General features: G+C 57.8%; 11 protein-coding genes across 11 annotated transcripts in view; 7 read left to right on the forward strand and 4 right to left on the reverse strand.

The window, feature by feature from the left end:
- The window catches only part of ACA1_093930 (P21Rho-binding domain containing protein), a gene marked incomplete at both ends in the record, with an annotated part of 1636 nt that extends 964 nt beyond the window's left edge, over positions 1-672 (forward strand). The window contains 3 exons of the mRNA XM_004334811.1: positions 41-84; positions 151-238; positions 364-672. Coding sequence (XP_004334859.1) covers positions 41-84; positions 151-238; positions 364-672 — 441 coding nt within the window. The remainder of the gene's footprint in view (positions 1-40; positions 85-150; positions 239-363) is intronic.
- A 210-nt stretch (positions 673-882) lies between these two features.
- On the forward strand, positions 883-4714 carry ACA1_094040 (uncharacterized protein; the record flags this gene model as incomplete). Its single annotated transcript, XM_004334812.1, has 17 exons — positions 883-912; positions 1079-1333; positions 1414-1503; positions 1632-1761; positions 1928-2023; positions 2125-2201; positions 2324-2431; positions 2529-2774; positions 2879-3006; positions 3085-3234; positions 3311-3523; positions 3600-3747; positions 3842-3937; positions 4044-4143; positions 4221-4315; positions 4393-4544; positions 4621-4714. 17 exons carry the CDS (start codon positions 883-885, stop codon positions 4712-4714), a joined length of 2208 nt encoding a protein of 735 aa, XP_004334860.1.
- Positions 4715-5305: 591 nt separating this feature from the next.
- Positions 5306-6014, reverse strand: ACA1_094050 (uncharacterized protein; the record flags this gene model as incomplete). The annotated part of the gene is made up of 4 exons (XM_004334813.1): positions 5306-5409; positions 5507-5638; positions 5749-5866; positions 5946-6014. The coding sequence occupies 4 exons, from the start codon at positions 6012-6014 to the stop codon at positions 5306-5308; spliced, it is 423 nt and encodes a 140-aa protein (XP_004334861.1).
- Positions 6015-6222: 208 nt separating this feature from the next.
- ACA1_094060 (START domain containing protein) lies at positions 6223-7717 on the forward strand (the record flags this gene model as incomplete). The annotated part of the gene is made up of 6 exons (XM_004334814.1): positions 6223-6507; positions 6697-6769; positions 6897-7013; positions 7144-7251; positions 7348-7446; positions 7572-7717. 6 exons carry the CDS (start codon positions 6223-6225, stop codon positions 7715-7717), a joined length of 828 nt encoding a protein of 275 aa, XP_004334862.1.
- Positions 7718-8119: 402 nt separating this feature from the next.
- On the forward strand, positions 8120-8683 carry ACA1_094070 (myosin IC light chain, putative; the record flags this gene model as incomplete). Its single annotated transcript, XM_004334815.1, has 2 exons — positions 8120-8267; positions 8406-8683. 2 exons carry the CDS (start codon positions 8120-8122, stop codon positions 8681-8683), a joined length of 426 nt encoding a protein of 141 aa, XP_004334863.1.
- Positions 8684-8810: 127 nt separating this feature from the next.
- Positions 8811-10296, reverse strand: ACA1_094080 (uncharacterized protein; the record flags this gene model as incomplete). Its single annotated transcript, XM_004334816.1, has 5 exons — positions 8811-8977; positions 9062-9395; positions 9502-9638; positions 9748-9960; positions 10038-10296. 5 exons carry the CDS (start codon positions 10294-10296, stop codon positions 8811-8813), a joined length of 1110 nt encoding a protein of 369 aa, XP_004334864.1.
- Positions 10297-10493: 197 nt separating this feature from the next.
- ACA1_094090 (C2 domain containing protein) lies at positions 10494-11359 on the forward strand (the record flags this gene model as incomplete). The annotated part of the gene is made up of 4 exons (XM_004334817.1): positions 10494-10806; positions 10907-10986; positions 11046-11233; positions 11311-11359. 4 exons carry the CDS (start codon positions 10494-10496, stop codon positions 11357-11359), a joined length of 630 nt encoding a protein of 209 aa, XP_004334865.1.
- Positions 11360-11588: 229 nt separating this feature from the next.
- On the forward strand, positions 11589-12335 carry ACA1_094100 (uncharacterized protein; the record flags this gene model as incomplete). Its single annotated transcript, XM_004334818.1, has 4 exons — positions 11589-11750; positions 11827-11962; positions 12024-12157; positions 12219-12335. 4 exons carry the CDS (start codon positions 11589-11591, stop codon positions 12333-12335), a joined length of 549 nt encoding a protein of 182 aa, XP_004334866.1.
- A 156-nt stretch (positions 12336-12491) lies between these two features.
- On the forward strand, positions 12492-13362 carry ACA1_094110 (uncharacterized protein; the record flags this gene model as incomplete). Its single annotated transcript, XM_004334819.1, has 5 exons — positions 12492-12627; positions 12708-12777; positions 12902-12947; positions 13010-13078; positions 13153-13362. 5 exons carry the CDS (start codon positions 12492-12494, stop codon positions 13360-13362), a joined length of 531 nt encoding a protein of 176 aa, XP_004334867.1.
- A 102-nt stretch (positions 13363-13464) lies between these two features.
- ACA1_094120 (EF hand domain containing protein) lies at positions 13465-14134 on the reverse strand (the record flags this gene model as incomplete). The annotated part of the gene is made up of 4 exons (XM_004334820.1): positions 13465-13581; positions 13631-13803; positions 13867-13940; positions 14010-14134. 4 exons carry the CDS (start codon positions 14132-14134, stop codon positions 13465-13467), a joined length of 489 nt encoding a protein of 162 aa, XP_004334868.1.
- A 313-nt stretch (positions 14135-14447) lies between these two features.
- On the reverse strand, positions 14448-15637 carry ACA1_094130 (uncharacterized protein; the record flags this gene model as incomplete). Its single annotated transcript, XM_004334821.1, has 5 exons — positions 14448-14671; positions 14757-14850; positions 14958-15054; positions 15161-15314; positions 15451-15637. The coding sequence occupies 5 exons, from the start codon at positions 15635-15637 to the stop codon at positions 14448-14450; spliced, it is 756 nt and encodes a 251-aa protein (XP_004334869.1).
- Between the last annotated feature and the right edge of the window lie 249 nt (positions 15638-15886).

Below are 15886 nucleotides of genomic sequence, written 5' to 3' on the forward strand. Positions count from 1 at the left end.
CCTGGTGCCCCCGCCTCTGCCTCCGCGCGTCGACATCGAGCCCGGCTTCAAGGGCCAGGCCCTGTGGAGCGAAGACGGCAACTGGTGCGTCGTCCTGCCGCCACTGACCCACTCTCAGGCCTGAGCGATCCACTCACTCTCTTTCATCAGGTACCAGGCGGTGGTCGACTCCATCAGCGATCAGGACGGCGTCAAGTACTACGCGGTCACCTTCACCGAGTACGGCAACCAAGAAACGGTGCGTGCTCCTTTCTCGTGTGTGTGTGTGTGTGTGTCGATTCGTGTTGTGTGTGTGTGTGTGTTTGTGCGTGTGTGCGTGTGCGTGTTTGAAACTTTAGAGGTTGACGTCGATCCACGACGTAGGTGACGGAGAGCGGATTGCGAAACGCGGATGGATCGCCGATCGACGGTGGTGGCTCGTCGTCGGCGCCCGGCGCCCCGGCGCCACCGGCCGGCGGAGTCGACCTGGCGGCGCTGCTGCAGGCCAAGGCCAACGCGCTCAAGACGCCCGATCTCACCAACATGTCCGAACAGCAGGAGGGCAACATCGTGGACGCCATCCAGAACGCGCTCTCGTCCCGCAGGCAGGGCATGTGCTACTCGGTCTACGGGCAGGACGCCGGCCAGGACGGCTGGGACGATGACGACGACGAGTCCTGGATGGACTTCTAAGATCGCTTCTGCTGCTCCTTGCATGGCAGCACTACGTCAAGGGAAGAAGTGGAAGTTGGAAGAGAGAAGCAGCATGTCGTCTATCTGCATCAATGTAAAGTGTACCCCACGGTTTGATATTTTTTATATATTTATGCGGAGTAGATTTCTTTTTCTTTTTTTCTTGTGTAGAGCCACAACAATCAGATGATGTGGTGGGCCACCAACAGCATGCGGCGGCCATACATCGCGAGTTGGACGGTGCTTGCGTGCCTTGTGCTCGCTGCCTGCACCACTTCCACTGCCGATGAGGCCTCCAGATCATCTTTCCTTTACACAAGGGTAGCAGCCCCTTAGAAGTTTCTTTACACCAAATGCAAAAAATAATCAGGCCGCACACTCATCCTCTGGCATCTCGCCCACACAGGAGCCGATAGCGGTCGATCTCAGAATCAACGTGGTGCTGGTGGGGCTGAACGGCGACGGGGCCTTCACCTACAAGCTCCCAGAGTCGCGGCTGGCCTCGCTGCTCGCGACAGCACTGCCCACCTACCGCCCGTCGCTGGTGGAGGAGGAAAGGCCGCTCAATGTGGAGTACACCCTGCGATACGATGTGCACCACCAGCACAACATAGGCACCTTCACCAAGATGCTCGGCGAGGAGCTCAGCAAGCTCGGGCCTGTACGTTGCGACACTCACCACACAACACACTCACTTGTCGCGCGCTTTACTCATCACACCCACTGTCGCACACGATCCAGCCGGACAGAGGCGCGACGCTGACGGACTACGCGGTTCCCCCGAGCGCACTGCAAGCGTGGCAGTCCTACTTTGACTCCATCACCGTCGCGGTACGCAGTGCACACTTTTTCGTTTATGTTCTTCTGTGCTTTGCTTGGTGTCCACATTGTGTCACAGCACTTTCAAACGGTGGTGGTTGGGTGGTGGCTGGTGGCTGGTGGCTGGTGGTGAACATCAGGACGAGTACAGCATCATTCTGCTCAATCCGTGTAAGCGCGCGTTGGAAAACGCGAGGACGGGTGCTGAGGGCACCACTGTCGAGCCCCGGTGGCAGTACCACTACAACTACGACGGAGCCCCCACCCAAGGTAATGACACACACACACAACGACATGCCAGATCACACACACATACACACACACACCACAACACGGGCTTTACCGCACCCTCGCGGCTAACACCCAACGACGAACAACTTATGAGAGGTCACCAATGGGCTGACACACTTGATCTATTCATCTATTTCTTCTCCAGCGTGGGTGTCCGAGGGCCGCTACACGGTGGTGGATCTGAGCGCTGGGCCGGTGGTCTACGGACCCTCGGACGTGGGCGAGGGAGCAGTCACGGCCGGTACGTACCCGTTACCCCTTCATACCAACCAATCAATCGCTGGAGTGTGCGTTCGCACTCCGTTGCGTGCTTGCTTGCCTACTGACCGCCTCGTCGATCAGCCTCCTTGCCTCGCCTTGGGAAGTTCCACAACAAACTGAGGACGCTGGGCCAAAACAGACTCTACGAGCGCTACACCGTACATTACCCCCCCACCTCTCTCTTCCAATCATCCTCGCGCCCGCGGGCACGTGGTTGTAGCCTCCTCCCCTCCTCCCCACCACATGTGGCGGCTCATCGGCGCCCTGGCCTGGTGAGCAGGTGAGCGATTTCGCCGAGATCGAAGCCCACATCGCCACGACCGTGATCTCGGCCATCCAGCACGTCTTTGTGCCCGACATCCGGTTCCCTGCCGTCCAAGCCGACAAGGTACGCCTCTGGGGCAAGCTTGATGGGGGGGGGTAAGGCCTGTTTGGCATTCCGCTCATGCTCATCTTTCACCGGTCGACGTGCACGTACCACTTAGGTCTTGGTCCCGATCGTCGTGCTACGGAACCACGTCGAGTTCAATCCGTGGCGCAAGGGCCACCCGTATTCGATCGACATCGACGCCATCAGGAGGGAGGTGGCCAAGCTGGCTCTGCCTAACCAGGAGGTGACGATCGTGACCGACCTGCACGGCCTGCACGAGCACAAGCACATCGCCCTCGCCCTCGCCAAGGCCCACAAGACCGACACCGTCCACGAGCTCAACGTGTGGGGCCGTTATGACGTACGTCTGCAACTGACCGATGCAAATTCATGGGATTCTCTCCCGTGCACGGCTTGGCTCACCCGATGTGATGATGGTGTCTTTCTTACCCGACGCGTAAACAGGCGAAGGAGAAGCCCTACATCGACGGTCGCGCGCTGCTGCAGCAGATGAAGGACGCGCAGGACATCATCACCTCCGGGTTCCTTCAGTCGGCCGAAGAGCGCGCTCATCTGTCCGCCTTCTTCTCTCGGTACGCCGCACCTCTCCCCCTGCGCGGTTCGTAGTTCGCTCACCACGCACCGCTGGGCTTGATGGGGTTAACACATAGGTCGCAGCCAGCGGCCCAGGCCTCGGCCTCGGATTCGCAGAAGGCGTCGCGTCCGCTGGGCACCCGCATCCTGCCCGTCTACGTTTTCTCCCTCCTGCTTTCTCCTCACCTCCAGAACTCTCTGCTCGACCGCAGCTCTCTATACACTGCGTGCGTACCCCACACCACCGCACTCCACTGCACACAGCAACTGCTGATATCGCGAGATTCTTTCTCTGCGATGCAGGTCGGCCGAGGGCGTGATTGTGCTGCAAACGAATTCGACGGAGGTGCCGGTGCCCTACTTTGCCCAGGACTCGCCCGTGTTGGTCCACCCGAACGACCCCACGCGGTACATCATCGCCGGCATCGCCACTGCCCTGGGTGCCCTCAACACGCCCCTCCAGCGCTACTCCCCCCTTCACTCGCGCGTCTTGCAGTCCCACATGTGGGCCAACGGGTACGCCCCCCCCCCAACTCATCCCACTGGCTGACCAGTGAACTAAAACAAAAATGCGCGACTGGTGGACGGGCAGACATCACCCGTTCGGGCCGTACGCCACGACGACGGGCATTTCGCGGGTGTTCGTGGACATGGTGACCAGGAATGCCGTGCTGTCGCGCTTGGACCAGGCCCTCAAGAAGATCCACAAGTCCATCGCCGACGTCGACCGGTTCGCCAAGGTAAGACTTGTAGAGGGCGGTCAGGACTTGTTGCGTTTCGTGCCGTGAGCGAGACCCGCGGAGCTGATCGCATGTGTATGTGCTGTCGCTGCAGCGGTACCTGTACGACCCCTTCGGCGAGAACATAACGATGACCGAATTCCAGGGGAGAACCGTCGGTTCGACGACCGAGTTCACCGGCTCGATGGCGGTGCGCTCACCTACCCAAGACTTTTGATTCACCGCAGGTGCATGTGCACCGTTGGAGGGGGGAGGGGGCTCATGCTGGGCTGTGTGGTTGGTGTGTATGTGACCAGGACCTTGAGCCCGGCTCCAATGGCCCCGAGCTATGGCAGAGCTCGGAGGGCGAGAGGACCTCCACGTTCCTGCACTTTCAGGAACTGCCCGCTTCCACCGGTCCGCTCTCCATTCACTACTCGGCTCCGTGTTCGGTAGTGCTCACCGTTTTTCGTGTCGTGTGCCAACGCCAACAGTCGAGCGGCTGTACGGCGAAATGAATAGGCTCGAGGGCATGTTCCATCGCGTCGGCGGGCTCCTGCGGGACTACAAGCTCAATGAAGCCTATGAAGTACAACAACTGCTGCCTTCCAACGCCTCTTCATGCCGCATTATGAACTTACGGCCGCGTGCCAATTCAAACCACAGGTGTCGAGCTCGCTGGGGCTCGCAGCGATGACCTTTGCCCAGTACGTGAGGGACGAGATCCAGGCGGCCGAGGCCGAGCTCGTTTGTTGCATTCTGCAGCACACCCCGACCCATTCCTCGTTCTTTGGCGACCTCCTCCAGTACTTCCTCGTGTACGAGTTCTTGCCCCACGTCTTGCCCCAATCTGACTGCTTCGCACGACTGACACTGGCGGGACACGCACAATAGCTTCGTGGTGGCGGTGCTCTTCATGCTGGCGCTGGTCGTCTTCCTCAAGAAGAAGCCCCAGACCAAGCAGTCCCTGCTGTCCAAGCGCCGATGATTAATCGGGCTCCCCACTCCCCCAAACCTCTCTCTCGCCAGTTCTTATTTATTGACGTTTCTACTCAGCCCGTCATTCTCTCTCTGCTCCGCCAGAAGTCGGTTGTGCTGGTGATCACTCACAAGCTGCTTGGTTTGTAAGTCGGTTCGTTTATTGGGCCTAACGAACCGGGTGGACAAGGAGCGTTGTGTGGTGTGATTGGTGGGTGGCGGTGGAGATGCAGCGAATGGGTCAGCCGAGGCCCTCTTCCGTGGAAGTTTGTAGCTACGGCTTCATGCGCGCCGCATCGTCCAGCCGGCCGCTTGATGTCGCGACCAACGCCCCGAGGAGAGCGCGCTGGCCGGCACATCAATGATGTGAGGAGGACGATGATGTGGTGTTGTGAGCTCACAACCACCTAGACGGGGCCACGCCGCCTGCCCTCTTCTCCAGGTTGAAGAAGAGGATCGGCGACGGCGCAGCCCCTCCTCACCCGCCCCAAGGCAGCTCGGGAGTAGAAAGAAGAGAGAAAGAGAAAGAGAAAGAGCGAAAAAAGAGAGAGAAGAGCTGCCGTTGGGGGAGGGTGAGAGGGCGGTGGTTGTGGGCTTAACCTCATCCGCCGGTGTTGCAGGCCGGGGCCTTGAAGAAGCGAACGTTGCGACCTCCGCCACCGCCACCGCTGCTGCTCGACCACGGCGACAGTGGATAGTCGTCCGCTGCACAGAGTCACGCACACATGCACACACGCAAGTACACAGTCAGACGAACACGTTCACTTCCTTTGGCGCGCTTTGGCGGGAGATAGACGCGTACTGTTGGGGCGAAGCTTTTGGGGCTTCTTCTTGGGCTTGAGCTTCTCCTGTTCTTTGGCCTCCTTGGAGGCCTCCTTCAACCGCTCCTGCTGCGCCAACCGGGCCAAACGCAGCCCCTCTTCATTATCGGCCTCTGTTGGGTGCAGACGAGACACGTGCGTCAGGTCTTGGTGGCTTCTCGCCATCTTCTGCAGCCCATCTTTATTCAACGTAGAACAGACGCGGGGGGGGGTTGCAACGTACCAGGGATGCGAGGTGCCGGGTACACAATTTGGTTGCGGTAGTCGATGAGGGCCTGCCGCACGTGTGGCCAGGCGATTACCAGTACCACCACCACGAACAGAGCCACCCACAGGAAGGCCTGATGTGCAAACAGCGTGCATCAATCAATTAATGATGAGCATTGAAGACATCAAGAAAGGTCGAGAAATGAAACGTACATAGTTTTGGGTGACGAATTGGTGCACCGTTTGGGTGGTGCTGGTCACCAGACCACCAGGGTCATTCATCTTTTTGTGGCTTCCTTCTCGCTTGTTGCCTTTCTTTCTTAGGGTGACGTCACCCTAAAATCAAAAGAAAAGGCGGAAAGAAGCAGAGAAAATGCGAAAGAGAAAAGGCGGGGATAGAGACACAAAAGAAGGCAACCGTAGAGGAACAAGTTGCTACTTCGGCGTGGAGCAGCCGCAGCGAGCCGAGCCGAGCAAGGTGGAGAAGGGCATGCTGCGCTCGGGGTCGGCACCGGCCCTGCCAACAGAAACGACGTCGATCGATCGCGCTACGTCCGCGTCGCGTCTTCGAATTGGTGCGGGGCGGGCGGCTACCCATCAGCAGGCTCATCTTGAGGGCGGGGTGGGGCCATCGCCCTGTGAGGCCTACGCAGCCCTCATCGAGGAGACCTTCGACGATCTGCTGGACGAAGTCGACCTCACCGAGGAGTGGAAGCTCATCAAGGAGGAGCTGGGCGTCAAGGTCAGCAAAAAGACTCTTGCCGAAAATGGCTCGGTACTCCCATCTTCTTCTTCTCCCTTCTTCCCCGAAACACGCGAGTTGGTGGGAATGAACGGCCCAGCAGCGGCGAATTGGGCGGCAGCACTGCGCCTGCAACTTCTTCCCTCGTTCTTCTTTCTGCTTCTTCTTGCGTACACGCCGTCTCCGAGTTTCGTCTTCCTGACCGGCAGACACGTCTCGCAGGTCAACTGCATGCGCGGCGACGCCGACCTCCAGTGCTCCGCGCAGGAGTTCCGACAGCTCGTCCTGCAGGCCGGTTCGTTTTTTTCGCCTCTTCTTCTTCTTTCTGCCTCGCCTCGACCGCGCACTATTGAAGGAGTCCGCTGCTGTGAGCTCTGACTGACCACGCGTGGTCGCCTGGCCGGGTGGGTGTGCTCACACAGATCGGTGGCGGGAGTGGGACATTTTTGCGGCGGCCAGCCGGCGGGTGCGGGATCTCGAACCCGACACCCCTGGACACACCGGCATTGTACATATTACTTACTCCGCTCCCTGGCCACGTATGCTCGCCCTCCTCGTCGTTCACACGCACACGCACACAACGCACACGCACACGCACACAACGCACTTGAAGCGTGCCCTTATTATATTGACACGCCTGTGTGCATGGTTGGTGTACGGTGGTTGTAGTGAATTCGCGAGATGTGTGCGTGGTGATGTCCTCGCGAGAGTACGAGGATGGCACCGTGATCGTCATCGCACGATCCGTCGCCGACGACAACTGCCCCGAAATCAACGGTACTCTTCTCTCTTCTCTCTCCTCTCTCTCTGCTTTGCTGCGTCGTGCGTGGCACCACTGCCAGGACGCTAATGATTGCTCGGGGGAGGGGGCAGGCACCGTGCGGGCCGAGCTTTTGTCGTCGGGCTATGTAATTACACCGCGAGACGAGGGCGGTATCCACGTGGCCTACATTTTGCAGATCGATTTCAAGGGTACGCCCCACCTTCGAGAATGACCTCTACTTACACTCACATACACCTAGCTGTCAACGCGCCCTACACACGTATATAATACATGTATAAACTCACTTAACACACACACGACACTCACACCACAGGCCGAATACCTTCGTGGATTACCAACATATTGAGCATGGAGATGCCCAAGTCGCTGTCGCGGGTCGGGAAGTGCATCATCCGAGAGCGCGAGCAGTTTCTCCAGCCTCGGCAGAACAAGCAGAGGCGCGCCAGCACCAGCAGCTAGCCGCCTCGTCCGCCCCAAGTACCATAGGAGATCATCATCACCACTCTGCCCGCCCACCACCTTATTTATTGCCGGCACGGGTGGCCAACAGTTTTAGCAACACCAAATGCTTCTGGAACGAAAATGAAACACTTTCGAAAGCCTTTTGCGCACCCAACGAAAACTGTTTATTTTTGTTTTCTCGATCGTTTTCTTCTTCAATTTGTGGGACCGCAATTTGGGAGTGCAGGACAACTACAAGAAGACTTGTGAGCAACGCGCGAGATCGCTGGACAAGGAGCAAAGATGGTACCCCTCCTCACTCACTCTCTGCGGCGCAGGACACGTGGTTGTTCGTTACGTTTGTTTTGTTGGTTCTAATTATGGGCGAAATGTGGTTAGGGCGACAAATTGGATGACGAGATGGTGGACGAGATCAAGCAGGCCTTCGCCAAGTTTGACAAGGACAAAGACGGGCGTGTGAACGCGCTCGAGCTGGGCAAGATCATGCGCGAGATGGGCCACAACCCCACCTACGGCGAGCTGGAAACCATGATCAAGGAAAACGGAGGTAGGCTTGGCCACCCCTCTTTATTTTTATTTTTATTTATTTATTCTTACAAACAAACATTTAACTTCATAATCAATAAATAGCGCTTCCTAATCAAATTTATTTGTATTTATTTATTAAATATTCTATTGCTGCCAGGCGGCGGAGTGATGGACGTGAACGGCTTCCTGGGCATGGTGGCCAAGAACTACTCCTCGGTCGACAACGAGCGCGACCTCATCGAGGCCTTCCAGGTGTTCGACAAGGACGGCAAGGGGTTCATCTCCGTCATGGAGCTGCGGAGCATCCTGTGCAACATGGGCGAGAAGCTCACCGACCAGGAGGTCGAGGAGATGCTCCGCAATGCCTGCATCCAGGGCGATGGCAACGTCGACTACACCGCCTTCGTGCGCCACATGCTCGCCCGCGACCAGTGAACAGCCATCGTGTAGTGTGTGTGTACAATTTTCTGAATTCCCAAGTCTGTGTTGCTGTGTAATGTGGCCGTGTGTGTGTGTGTGTGTGTCGATCGACATTCCGCCGCCGTGGTGGGAGTTGAAGGGGTTAGACGGCCCAGGTGAAGCAGAGGGCGTCGAGGTGGGTCGGACACTGCAGAATTTGGCCGGTGCCGCCATCGCCCCAATCGAACGGGATTGCGTTGTCCTCGTTGATGTTGAACACCACGTTCTTCATCTCCGCCTCGCACGTCGGACAGGACGCGTAGCTCACCGCTGCCCACGGCCGCGCACGCATGAGCAACAACACACGCACTCACCACAAACGCACGCACGCACGCACACACACCGCACACGTACACTGGACCCAGGGCGCCCAGCCGCCCAGCTTGCACGAGTAGTAGGTTTCGTATTCTTCCTCGTCGTCGTCCTCTTGGCCGAGCTCCTCGACGACGTCTTCGCGCTCGTCGGCGTCGGGCCAGTCGTCGCGCGGAACCCACCTTACGAGCCGCTTGAACGGGAAGTGGCCGTTGAAGCAGGTGTTCTCCGTGTTACGCGCCACGTCATCGTGCGGCCGCTTGGCCAGCTGCGCCGCGGGGTCCTCGTTGGCGGCGACGTCGGCCATCAGCGCCCCATGCGCCAGCGAGTCCTCCACCTTTTCGTCGAGGCCCGTCAGGCTCAGGTTCTTCTTCACCTCCGCATCTTTATCTGCGCGCGCACAAGTGAGCTCGCGCGCGCGCGTGTGTGTGTGTGTGTGTGCGTGTGCGGTGGTGTGTGCGTGTGCGAACGAGAGAACAGACCGGGGTTGGCGTCGAGGGAGTGGGCGACGGAGCGCGAGGCGAGGGAGAGAAGGCTCGGGGCGCGCCCGCGGTGGGATCGGCCGGCGGCAGCGGCACGAAGCGGAGCAGGACCGCCTTGGAGAAGGGCTCGTAGGTGTCTTCGCACGACCAACAGTAAAACATCTGTAGCAACTTGTTTGGATCTGTCACACCGCACACACGTCAGGTGTCTGTGGTGATGGTGGGCAGGGGTGCGTGCGCACGCACCATCGCCCACGAACTGTTTGCGGGCCTCGTCGGGGGCGAAGCGGAAGTCGACCTGTAGGAAGAACTGCAGCTGGTGCGTGCAATCTCTGTTGCTGCAGCGCGGCCACTCTTCGTCCTTGCGCAGCCACGGACGCACGCCGCCGAAGCACGTCAGGTCGGTACGGTGGTCGAACCTGAACTCAGGCGCCTCGATGGCCAATCTTTTGGCATCATCTGTTCGATAAAAACATGAATGGATTTGGTCAGATCCAAATAGATTGGCGAAGGCACCAATTGCTTTGATCGATCACCTTCGGAGGAGCCGGCCGGGACGTCATAGGCAGGCGCGACTTCGGGCAGCCAGCACGTGCGCCGCAGCAGCTCGCGAAGGGGACCCTTCTCTTTCTCCTCAGCCTCGTCGCCTTCGTCTTCGTCTTCGTTCTTTTCGTTGGCTTCGCTCTTTTCGACGTCCTCCGTCTTGGCCTTCTTCTTGGTGCCCTCCAACTCCTTCTCCTCCACGGAGACCTCTTCCTCCTCCTCCCGGGTTCTCTTCCGGTCCTTGCTCTCCATCCTTTGGTGACAATGCAGACGGCCAGGCTAGCCTTCCTCGAAACGGTTTGCGCAAATGATTTGGAATTCCGAGGGTTCAGGAAAGTACTTTAGTGCCCATTTTCTTTTTTCCTTTTTAAGCCAGAACAGCAGAGAAGAAACGTGAAGGGGGTCATAGATTTCAGGGACAAAGTAGTAGAGCTCCACAGCTGGGACAGATGCGCAAAGGAACTGTCGGAAGGTCGCCACAGCCCCAGCCAAAGCGGCGTGGTCAGGCCGACAGCGGTGAGGATGACGATGGGCACCGAAAGCCCTCTTGGATGATACCAGGCAGCCCCGACTACCTGGCCATCAAGGTGCTGGTGGTCGAGGGCCGGTGCGCCCAGCGGGTGGACAAGAAGGGCAAAATAATCGGCGACCCCGACGTCTACGTGCGTCTCAGCTACTACGGCAACAAGTGGGAGACCCAGCTGATGCGCAACAACACAGCCCCCAAGTGGAACGAGGCCTTCGAGATCCCCATCCCTCCTGGTAATCTGCTCTTCTCCTCCACCCACTGCTACTCTGTCGCATCGATGTAGTTTCTTTCTGCCTCTCATTCCTGCTACTGACATCCGCATGCGCAATACAGACAGGCGCAACGCACTGGGCGAGCTGGAGATCAAGGTGTGGGATATGTTGGACAAGAAGAAGGAGATCTTCATGGGCGAGGTTCGACTTTCCCTCGGTACGGTTCACCTGCAACACCAGACCTGGCCCACCCCTCGTAGCCCCGTGGAGGTCTCACCCACTGGCCGAGGGGCTATGCCACAGGGGACTATGGTGGCGTGAACTACGAGTACGTGGAACCGCGAAGGTACAAGCTGAAGGGCGGTGCCACCTCCAAGGATGCGCGAGGGGACGTGGTCATCGGCCGCCTCACCCTACGCGTGGGCATGGTCCTCCCCAAGAAGAAAAAGTACACCACGTAGTGGGTGGTTCTTCCATCAGTCCTACCTCTCATCACTTCCCATCGCCCTACTACTTGATTCGCAGGTACCAGTGGGATGAGTCCAAGGGCGAGCGTACCACCGAAAGCTTGTAACGCCCTCCCTCTCCGTTCATGCACTTCTCCTCCATCGAGCTGCATCTCACCAAACGCGTTTTTCTGCCACAGCATCGCCGAGTCGGAGATGGTGGTGGACGATTCTCACGCGAGTGCTATGCGTTCCCTGGTACACTACGCCAGCTGTGTAGAACTCTTGTCTCACTTCCCCTTGCCCTCAGCTTACTGACCTAGGAGGACCCTTCGACAGAAACTGATCGAGAACACGATGACGACAGCCACCACGACGCTGGAGGCTCTGGAGAAGCAGGGAGACCAGCTCCGCAGGGTGCAGGGAGACGTTGACGAAGTCGGTGAGATGCTGGAGAGGGGAGACAAACACATGCGCACCATCAAGAGCTGGACCGGCGCCATTGCCAACAAGTTCTCGGTACCCCCCGTGGCGGACTATGACAACCCAGCAGTTTCTTTTCCTCACCACACGTGTTGTTTGCGGCGTTGCGCAGAAAACCAAGAAGTACGAACATGCGGCCAAGATGGAGGAAATGACCGAAGAGCAGAAGGCCAAGAGGGCCGAAGAAGAGTTCAAGAAGTCCAGAAGGCAGAAGTTATCGGGCCGCACCGTCCTCCACCACTCGGGTTGTAAGAAGCACTTCTGTTAAATTATATTCCCAAAGCTCATGATGCATGCGTGTGAGTGCAGGTCCTCCCGAGGTGAAGAAGCACAAGGAAGACTTCAGCCACCTGAGTGAGGACTCGCGCACCAAGATCGACCAGACGGACAAGGCGCTCGACCGAATCGACGAATGTCTGGACCACCTGAAGCTCATGGCCTTTGTACTGCGCCTTCCACCCTCGGCAAATGCGGAATTCTCACCTCCAACGGCGTACACAACAGGACATGGGCGAGGAGCTCGATGACCACAACCGCAGGCTGGAGATCCTCAACAGGGACGTGGGGGATCGCACCCAGAAAACCTCGGTCCTGGTGCACGACATCAAGAGGCGTCTCTGAACTCGTGAAGAGCCACCTATCGACCCTTTGTTAAATAGCACGAAACCCCCAAGATGGTCTCTAACCATAAAGCCGTCTGGCAGGAAGGAAACAGCAACCCGCTGACGTCAGCAGCGAGACAAATTCATTTTATTGTTTCTATCCCTGTCAAAAAAGATGGGTCGTGTGTTGCCGGGAGGTGTGGTGGCGTGGTTCGTGCTTTCGTTCCCCGTGTGCTTGTGGGATGCCCTCTTTGTGCTGCTCCGCCCGCGCACGATGCCCGGAGGCGACCTCGCCTGGTTTTGGGGGCCTTGTACGCACCTTCCCATTAACGAAGATTTTTGCGATTTTCTCACTTCATTTTGTTCTCCAATGGTGTGCGGGTACGTCTAGACGAAACCTACATCGCGGTCGACCGTCGCTACCAGGACCTGAACGACGGCTTCAACATCGCCCAGGCCTGGTACGAAATATATTTATTATTTATTTTCAACTGTTTGCTTCACTTCCTGTTTTGACGCAACAGAGGAATAGGACCAACCCTCATCTTCTTTCTTTCTTTCTTCGTTCTTTATCGACAACACCAGGATGAACCTCTTTGAGATCGCTGTGGGCCTGATCGCCCTCTTCCTGGTACCGACAGCGAGTCCGCGTTAGAAATCACTCTCACTCACTCACTCACCAACCCCGCGCAGCACTTCCGTGGCCGCCAATCCGCTCATCTCTTCGCCTTTTCATCGCAGCTCATGTGCTTCGCCAAGACCGTACGCCCTCGTACTCCGCACACGCACACGCACACGCACACGCACACGCACTTCTAAGTGGGCACCGCCTGCAGGTGATCTATTTCCTGAGCGACCACGTGACGGGATGGGCCTACACCAAGCACAACGACCTGCAGAGCTTCTGGCTGCTCTTCGCCATCCCGAGCGGCGTGTGGCTCGTGTTCTCGCTGTGGACGGTGATCGTCGAAGGCGGCTACCTCGCGAAGGCGCTCAGCCGCTCCCCCGCCGGCGACAGGAAGCAGAAGCACACCAAGAAGAAGTGAAGATGATGATGACCTCGTCAGAGTAAGTAGTACATGAGCGAGTCGTGGATGATGAATATCATTGTCATTGTGCTCCAGGGTGTGTAGCGGCTCCAACATCATTCAGAACTGCTTGAAGTAGCGGCAGATGGCCGGATCGGCGGCAAAGCCGGCCTGGAACTCTTCCAGCGAGAGCGACCCGCTCTGGTTGGGGTTGTTGTACAAGAAAGCGTGACGAAGCTGGTGATGATGGATTGGCATTATGAAGTGGTAGAGAGGCTCTCGGTACCTTATCAGTGTCGAACCGGAGGAAGATCTGTCGGATGACCTCCTTGGTGTCGGCCTTCGTGTCGTCGGAGAGCACGCCTCCCTCGGCCACCTTCGCAATGCGCATGAACATGGCCTCCACCTCCGCTACCGAAAGCTCCCCATTCCCGTCCTCATCGAACATCCTGAACGAAGCTACACGCAAGGCACCATCAGCACAGATGCCCACGACACGCGCGACGACACACCAGGAAGTACCCGCCAGTCTGTCCCCTACGCTGCCTTTGGCGGTTAGCCCGGCCACGGCCACCCACTCGTTCACGTCGATGGTGCTGTACAACGAAGAAATTAGAAGGTAAGAAAGGAGAGGGAGGGGGGGGGGCAAGTAGAGGGCGCCTTACCCATCGCCGTCGAGATCCATGGAGCGGAAGACGGCCTGGAGCATGTCCTCACCGAAGGCGCTCATACGCGAGCTCACAATCTCGAAGTACTGGGCCTTGGTTATGACGCCCTCCTTGTTGGCCATCTTCTTGAACCGTCGTAGTTCGTGCTCGACGTCTGCCTCAGTCACTGTGAAGAAGATAATAAAATGGAGAAATCAAAGGTAAGTGCCTGCCATGAACGGCATGGAAGGAGCTCGCGTACAATTGAACTGTTTCATCCATTTCTTCCTGTTCTTCCTGCGGATGCCGCCACCCGCAGAGTTGCCCATGGTTCGACTGTACAATACACGACCGTGGCCTCTTGGCGTCACGCCCCAGCAGAGGCTCAACAAAGGGAATGTCTGGTAGGTTTCCTTTTCCAGCGCAGTACTAAAAGGAAAATACATGTATTTTGATTTAGGCGTCTACGAGGTTGACCGAGCGCCGTCGCTGGGCTGGGTCGGAGTCGTTGAGGGGGAGGTAGAGGCGACCGTCCTGGGCCGTCAGCTTGATGGAGTCCCGCGGTGCCGGGCCGGCCTCGGGAATGAGATCGGCGCCCTTGACCCAGAAATCGAAGAAGAGCACCACCAGGGCCAACACGAACGTCAGCACGTACACCGTAATCGCCGTGTTCTGTTCGCCTGATGATTTTGGTGTGTGTGTGTTGTCAGGTGTGTGCCATCAGTACAATTGGGTTCGCAGGAGGATCGCGCGGGAACTGCGTACTGGACTCGAACTTTTGCATCACGCCGGTGAGGAAAGCGGTGAGGGCGCTCGCGTAGACGAGGGTGCCCAGCCGGCCATGCCACCGCAGGAAACGCTGCTCTCGACGGTGGTGATTAATGTGGCGCACGACGTGGCCGTGAGCTATCTGATCTAGCCGGAGACAACGAAACGAAAGCAAACATGATCGCACAACACGCGTACCTGGTTGTTCTTGAAGAGGACGAACAGCTTGAGCGTACCCGCGACGCCCTGTATCAGCGAAAAGAACATGACCGCCAGGCCCAACCTCCCGTGCACTCTGCACACGACACGACACGACACACCGCCCGCCGCACACGCACACACGAAGAACGGGGGTGAGTGAAGTGTGGTGGACCTGCTTGCAAGGAGAGGAGAGCGGGTACGAGTGGTAGCGGGGTTTGCCGGTTTCCTGCTTGACCTGCTCGATGATGCCCAGGCCGGCGATGGAGAGACACACCCACACGCCCGACAGGATGCCGTGCACCACCCGCGCCTTGTTACGCGACAGACCGGCAAACGCCGTGTACACTCGCACGCCTGTGCACCGTTATGCATTTTTAATAATGCACTCGGATTATTTCTTTTTTGAAATATAATGATATTAATGCGCAAAAACAAATAGGAATAGATAAAGGTGACTAATTTTTCAACTGCGAAAGAACGAAACCCGCACCGTGCGAAAGGAAGAGGATGGCGCCGATGGTGAGGAGCACCGGGTGCCAGAAGAATAGCTGGTCGGCGCCAATGACGCGCACGCAGGCGTCGATAACGATGACCACGATGGCCACCTCGATCGCCAGGCACGAGAGCCCGAGGCCCCACCTCACCACCACGTCCTTGGTCTGCAGTCCTTCTCCCATTGTTCGTTCTTTGTATTATGTGTCTTCGCCGTTCGTTCTGTTTCGTTCTTTGTTTGGGGGGGGGATGATACTCAGTTCGTCCGGAGCTCCGGACCAAAGGAAGCGAAGAATTGTGGGGGGGAGGGTGAAGGAAGGATACCCTCTGGCCCTGGAACGAAACCAACTTGAGTTGTGTGAAGAAGATGGAGGTGGCGACGGCCGGACGGAAACACAGGGGTGGTGGCACACGCGACGAAGCAAAGAAAAGTG

Source organism: Acanthamoeba castellanii (assembly GCF_000313135.1).
Source record: "Acanthamoeba castellanii str. Neff unplaced genomic scaffold scf7180000084645, whole genome shotgun sequence".
In the NCBI taxonomy this organism is placed as follows: Eukaryota; Discosea; order Longamoebia; family Acanthamoebidae; genus Acanthamoeba; species Acanthamoeba castellanii.